General features: G+C 48.9%; 1 protein-coding gene across 1 annotated transcript in view; it reads left to right on the forward strand.

The window, feature by feature from the left end:
* Nucleotides 1–286, forward strand: part of TREMEDRAFT_67381 (uncharacterized protein) — a gene marked incomplete at both ends in the record, with an annotated part of 2,228 nt that extends 1,942 nt beyond the window's left edge. The window contains 2 exons of the mRNA XM_007001892.1: nt 61–160; nt 267–286. Of these exons, the coding sequence (XP_007001954.1) occupies nt 61–160; nt 267–286 (120 nt within the window). The remainder of the gene's footprint in view (nt 1–60; nt 161–266) is intronic.
* Nucleotides 287–5,304: the final 5,018 nt, after the last annotated feature.

The raw sequence follows: 5,304 nt of genomic DNA on the forward strand, positions 1-5,304 counted from the left end.
CCTTTGTCAAGATCGACGTCACAACATTCCGATGCTCCACTTTTACCTGGTAACGTCGAGCCTGGGGCGAGATTCGGAGGGTTCGGATTCGGGAAACAAGGAGAGAAACAAGCTGCCGAAAGAGGTTTCAAGATTTCTCGTCCTCTTGAAAGTTTACCGAGTGAGTCTTCGATCCTTCTGAAAAGCTGTGCGATGGGTTGACGTCTTCAGGATACGTAGTGTAGACGTCATACTTCCCACAGATGGAAAAGCAGATTGACCAAAAGTGGAAGGCGTCGGTATTTGACGTCAGGAGTGGGGAAAGATGATTGACGTATACTTTCCTTACCTTTCATTCCTTTCCTTTTCTAACCATTTGAGTTCTCATGGTCCAGTCGTGGATTCGCTTCGTCTTCGATGCTGCTCACACTACTTAAGCCGGCCTGCTGACTCTTTCTCATCCCCGCAACAGTAGCGTAAGAACGTTTCTGATCCCTTCACTTAGTCATGACCTCCGCCGACCTTCATACTCATCTGCTGCCTAGGGAGCCATTCGCGTTTGACACCTCCGATTGGGAACGTGAGACCAAGAAAACCATCATTGGGCCCTCATTGTGAGTTTGACAAGTTTGTGAGTGCCGGTGGCCTCGACACCGTACTTTCCAATCGTAAAGTACTCGACTTGGTGCCGGAAGTATGCGGAAAGATCGGGGTCATGAGAATGTGGTCATGCTGACAAGAAGTACGATTGGGACGGTGAAGAGTTGAGATTCACTATCGACGAAGATCCAAATATGGAGGATGTCAGGATCACGGGTATCTATAGACGGGTTCCTCAAGAGTCATACACAGAAGTCTTACTTCACCTACCCGTTCCCGTACTCCGCCTGCCCGTTCCTGTCCCCGTCTCACTAATCCTGCTACGGCGTCCTCCGTTCTCCTGTCCTACCTAATCGTTACTTCTTTACCATGCTATACTTTTCCTTCATCTCCGTGTCCCTCATCTATCTCCGTCTTCCTTCGCTCTTACACCCCATATCGCTTTCCACATTTACTCCATAGATTCGGTATCACTCCGCTCCCTTTTTAGTATATAGAAACACCCCTTTTTCGTAGATGTCTTGTCGAATGTGTTTTCTCGTCACTTAGCAAATCTTTTGCCACTTGATCTCATCGACTTATAGTCTCTTCGATCCACTACATCACTAGATTATAAACTACATCACTAGGTTTGTTCCCTACGAGGCCCTATAGCCAAAGCTCATAGACGCAGACTATTTTCAACGTCTGGTCCTGACAGTACGATGGAACGAGTTGAGACGATTTGAGTAAAGTTGACTGGACTTGAGTGGATGATATGCACGTGGTATTTACAGATTTTCAGGGTTATGACACTCATGTGGAATCTCATTCTCAACTTGTCAGTCCAGTCAGATCCAGCCTGACATCTTGCAGTTCTCTCAGCTCCCTCAGTTCTGTCACGAACTACATTGTGACACCCCAAATATCCCACCAACAACGACCCTCCTTTGACCATCAAACCCCTATCACGTTCTAATCTCTTCACTCTACACATAACTCAGGACATCTGAGACCAACTACGGTGAAGTACAGAGGGAGAATACGTGTACGGGCATCTGGGGCATAGGAATGGCAAAGTGCGGTGACGTTAGGCGGGGTTAGGTGAACTAGGGACAATGGGAGCAGAAGTAAGGCGAATTAGACGGAGTCAGGCCAACTGTTACGGGGTAACAACGAATCGAGAGAACTCTATCGAGTTCGACAGATTAGGATGGAGGAAAGCGGGAGTTGGAGGCAGTGCTGCAGTAGGTAGGGACGGGTTTTCCCCTTTTGAGATTTTCCCCACTGGGTTTGCTCAAAGCGGTTTTTCACCTGTCCAATTATGTACGTAGACGCTTGCAGCAGGAGGACAAGGACGAGGATATTCGTAGACAGTATATAGTACAATCAGCAAAGTACCAACTTTGCTGATTCTTCAATATCATTCTTTGGCTACATCGATTGCAGAGGAGACACGATTCATTAGCACCAGAGCCCCTAGATTTCCACGAGACATCCATCGAGTTCGACCCAACCTGCGACTTAGTCGTCGTGTTTCCAGTACCGTTACAAGTTGAAGAATCAGCCTTACGCACCTTGGGTCGAATCGGAGAGTACTGTATGCTGACCAGAGGGAAAGCGCGGAAAATGATACCAGAAAAAGAGGAGTTGGAACAAGGGCTGGTCCCAGAGGAAGAAATACCAACAAGTTCTTCGAGAAGTACCATTTCACATGATCTCACTTCTACCACCACTACCCCAGATCCGCTAAATGAATTATCGCAGCAGTTGTCACAATTGTTAGCCATTATGACGATGCAACAAAAGGAACAAAATGCATTAAGGGAAGAACTGGCTACGATGAAAGCTGACCGACAGAACCAACAGCTACTCACATCGAAAGGGGCAAGTTCGATCGAATTTGAAGAAAACAAGCCGTATTTGGAGCCAAAACTTACCAACAACGAACGAACAGGAAGAACCAGGTGTGCGGATCCACCTACCTTCAGTGGAGAACGAGGAGAATTGGACAACTTCCTTGCAGCATGCCACATGAACTTCGAATTCAAAGGGGCAGAGTACGCCACCGATCGCAGAAAGATCCTGTTCATGTACGGGTATCTTCGAGGCACTCCTCAAATGCTTCTAACCCCGGCCCTAACCAACCCAAGTATATGGAATTCGACCGAATGGCTAGAGAGCTACGACAAATTCATCCAGCATTTACGAACTCAATTTGGAGACAGTAACATGGCAGGTAGGGCTATGAGGAAATTGCAAGAGTTAAGACAGACTGATACAGCCGCCGAGTATTTTGCCAACTTTGAACTTTGGTCCACACACCTTGGAAAGGTACCAGATGCAATGAAAATCGCCTCAGCCATACAGGGCCTGAAGGAAGAGCTACTGAAGGTGGTAGTGGTAAATAACACCGACCCTCGAACCAAATCGGACTGGATCTATTTCAAACAGCATGTGATAGGGACTGAGGAGAACCAACGGATGGCTGAAACAATGATTGCAGCGAATCGATGGGCTGCTAGACGCAAACATGAGACGACCTGGCTTCCCCCTCGATCGAATTCGATGCGATTGGATACTAGTCCGCCCAACCCGGTAGAACACCACTCACAATCGACCGGTAGAGGACCCTTGCCCGGTGGAAAGCCAGGGATGATGAATTATGGTCTACCAAATGACCCTCCGGTCACTTGGACAGAGGACGGAGGACGTCTCAGCGAGAACAAAATGACTTGGAGAAGGGAGAACCGACGTTGTCTCAAATGTAGAAGTCCAGAACATTACGCCAACAACTGTCCAAATGGAGGAAATACGAGGAACAACATTAGGGGATCCCCAAACCCGCATAGCTCACCAATTCCTAGTGGATCGAACTCGATTCCAACCGGATCCAAAGGGCCATTAGTTCGAGGAATGGCGGTGACCTTTGAAGAAGAGGGAAACGAATACCTGGCCTAAGTGATGCAACCACTTGCGGCCAGGATCTAACAGAATCGCACAAGATCCAACTACCAATAGATCTCAGTAATGACTCGGCTATAATATACATAAAAATACAGACAGAAAAAGATACCCTACGATTTGGAATGTTAATTGATACCGGAGCTACCGGAAGATACGTACAGCCGGCCTGTCCATTTGTCACGCCCGTCGAACAACTATCTTCTGGCAGACCGACGGTCGACGAACCTCGGCTAACTTGATGCTCCTGAGTTGAAGTCTCACCCAACCGAGAGGGCGCAGACGTCGAAAGGAGTGTAACTAGGGCGTACTTCGGCGTAGTTACTCTAACTGGGGTTTTGTTCTACTGATGGCGATGTATCTCGAATTGTATATAGCTATCTCTATCTGTCTTTCTCTACTGACAACAATCAAGGATCGCTGAAGAACTTCAGCGATCTTCTCAGCTAATATTATCTACTCCTCCTAGACGTTCATCCAACCCTCTCGCGCTTTGACGTACTTCAACGCACTTCGTCCAACTTCCCCGAGCCCTCGGCCATCCTCTTCCTCCTTCGACTAATTCCGCCTAACATCGCCGCACTTCTGCTCCCATTGTCCCTACTTAGCCTAGCTCCGTCTAACTTCGCCGTACTTCTGCTCCCATTGTCCCTACTTAGACTAACTCCGCCTAACATCGCCGCACTTCTGCTCCCATTGTCCCTACTTAGCCTAACTCCGTCTAACTTCGCCGTACTTCTGCTCCCATTGTTCCTACTTAGCCTAACTCCGTCTAACTTCGCCGTACTTGGTGTCAGAAGTCCTGAGTTACGTGTAGAGTAAAGAGGTTAAGGCGTGATGGGGTTTTGATGGCCAAAGGAGGGTCATTGTTGGTGGAGTAATCGAGGTGTCGCGACGTAGTTCGTGACAGTCGCCCCCTTCTTTAGCCGCGAACGTCCTCGTGAGCGATTACACCTCTGTCGTGTCAAGAGAACTTAGCAGCGTAGTACCCCCATTCTCTCCCTCCCCATGACCATCCTTCACCCTTCTGCTCTTTGCGCCGCACTTCGTAGTTGGGCCTCCTTTCACTCCAAAACCCGACAATGAGACTCCCCTAACTTCGTCGAGGTTTGCCGTAAGAAGCCCTGTGTCTTTTGTAGGTGAGACACGCTTCCTGAATGGCAGCCGAACAACACCGTTGTTTGTCGAAGTAACCCTCGCTTATATTGAGATGAGACACTATAGCGTGGGAATTTTGATCGTCCCTGCGATGCCTTTTGTTGATGAAACGCGAAGTTTGCTGCATGTTGACGACGAGGGGGTAGGTTTGATTATACTAAATACTGAGCAGTTCGTCGAGCTTCTCTCTTTTTCCCATCTGCTTTCAAAACTTTCTATCTCTCTTACCTGGAAAACAGATTTGTTACCTTGAATCATCGCCTCAAGTTTTATTCTCTTTTAAATATCTTAACGTCATGGCCCCTTCTACTCCTACACCCAGCCCTTTCGCCGCCATGAGGAACTTTGGTGGTATGGTGTCATCTGCTCGTGAGTTTTCGTCGATACTCACCCTACCTCGCCGAACTTGGCTGATGTTCAGTTTCTTTCGGCGACAGGTCTCGCCAAGTCTCCTCCCTCGGCCTCGGCACTCTCTCTCTGGGGGAGCCGTCTGGCGCTCCCGCGCCCCCTCGCTCCGCCTCTCCCTCCGCTGGTTCTCCCTCCCCCGTGTCTGGTTCTCCCGTCCCCGTAACGGGTTCTCCTGGAGGGCCTCCTCCTGCCGCCACTCCTCGCCGTAGGACGCCC

This window comes from Tremella mesenterica, assembly GCF_000271645.1.
Source record: "Tremella mesenterica DSM 1558 unplaced genomic scaffold TREMEscaffold_1, whole genome shotgun sequence".
Lineage (NCBI taxonomy): Eukaryota > Fungi > Basidiomycota > Tremellomycetes > Tremellales > Tremellaceae > Tremella > Tremella mesenterica.